Source organism: Nestor notabilis, unplaced genomic scaffold (genome assembly GCF_000696875.1).
Source record: "Nestor notabilis isolate BGI_N333 unplaced genomic scaffold, ASM69687v1 scaffold10097, whole genome shotgun sequence".
In the NCBI taxonomy this organism is placed as follows: Eukaryota; Metazoa; Chordata; class Aves; order Psittaciformes; family Psittacidae; genus Nestor; species Nestor notabilis.
In genome coordinates this window covers 755-2,095 of record NW_009935120.1, presented here as the reverse complement: position 1 = coordinate 2,095, position 1,341 = coordinate 755, and the positions used below count along the sequence as shown (strand labels likewise).

Below are 1,341 nucleotides of genomic sequence, written 5' to 3'. Positions count from 1 at the left end.
GAGAAGGTACTCAGACTGGGTCTCTGCTATCAAGGGGCAAAAAACCTTGAAGGGATGCTTAAGCAGGTCAGGAGGAAGGAAGTGTTGGCCCACAGGCAAGTACAAGGTGTCCAAGCTCTGGATCCCAGCAGCGCTGAAAGGATGTTCTTCCTTTGGACAACATCATGTTGGGATATGCCAGGGGCTTTCCTGGAGCCCTCTGTTGTCTGAGGCTTGACTCGGGTGGCGCTTAGCAGCTCCCACAGATGGCACCGAAGGACACAAGGCCTCGGCCCCAGCCGCCATATCCGAAGCCCCCCAAGCCTCCATAGCCACCAAAGCCTCCATATCCACCACAGCCTCCATAGCCCCTGTAGCCTCCATAGCCCCCAAGGCCTCCATAGCCCCCATAGCCTCCATAGCCCCCGTACCCTCCATAGCCACCGTAGCCTCCATAGCCCCCGTAGCCACCAAAGCCCCCAGCCCCCCAAAACCTCCCGCCGTAGCCACCAGCAATGGCGGGGATTCCCGCTGAGCCCACCACGCTGTGCTGCGGGAAGGAGCTGAGGATGGGTCCGGGGAAGGTGACCACGGAAGCCGGGGGCTGGATCACCACCGAGGAGCTCTGGCACTGACGCACGCAGGGCTCGTTGGTGGTGTCAGCCAGGGGGCACGGGGCGGCCACCCCACAGGAAGGGACACACAGGCTGGAGCAAGACATCTTTCAGGCTGTGACGGAGTCCTGGAAAATGCACCAGGGATTAGGCAGGGGTGAGGGTGAGAAACTCTATCAAGCGAGGCAGGGAGAGACCTGCAAGAGGCTCCCAAGTGCCTCTCACTTACCCGTTTGATCGGGAGAGTCAAACGCAGGAATCTGGATAGAGGCTGCAAAGCCTTCAGCTCTTTTATACCTGTGCCAGACTGCCCGGGGCATCAGCCAGGAGACGGGGACAGAATGCCAAAGGACTCATGGAACCGGGTGGACTAACTTCACTATACACTCAATTAGACGAGAAACTCTTGTCCCTCTTTATTGGGATCAGTGGTACATGAATACGCTGTGGAGTACCTATGGATGTTGGGAGGGACACAGCACATTCCATGATAGACAAAGTGCTGCTTTAGCTGACATTGCAGCATCAATAAAAATGGATCTGTCACTAATCCCTAAATTTGCCTATGTGGAAGAGTCACAGGCATCTATCAGAAGATTACTGTCATGTAGTTTGTCCATGTACGGTTGCAGAAAACACAGGTAATCAGGAAGAGAAGCATACAAACTTCATGATGCAATTATTAAAGTGAGACAATCATATGCATTTCAATTAGGGATATTTTGTGTTAAGAAAGAGGTGATAGGAG

At 54.2% G+C, this 1,341-nt stretch overlaps 1 protein-coding gene across 1 annotated transcript; it reads right to left on the bottom strand.

The window, feature by feature from the left end:
* Positions 1-229: 229 nt before the first annotated feature.
* Positions 230-700, bottom strand: LOC104400672 (claw keratin-like). The gene has a single exon (XM_010017677.1). The coding sequence runs from the start codon at positions 698-700 to the stop codon at positions 230-232; it is 471 nt and encodes a 156-aa protein (XP_010015979.1).
* Between the last annotated feature and the right edge of the window lie 641 nt (positions 701-1,341).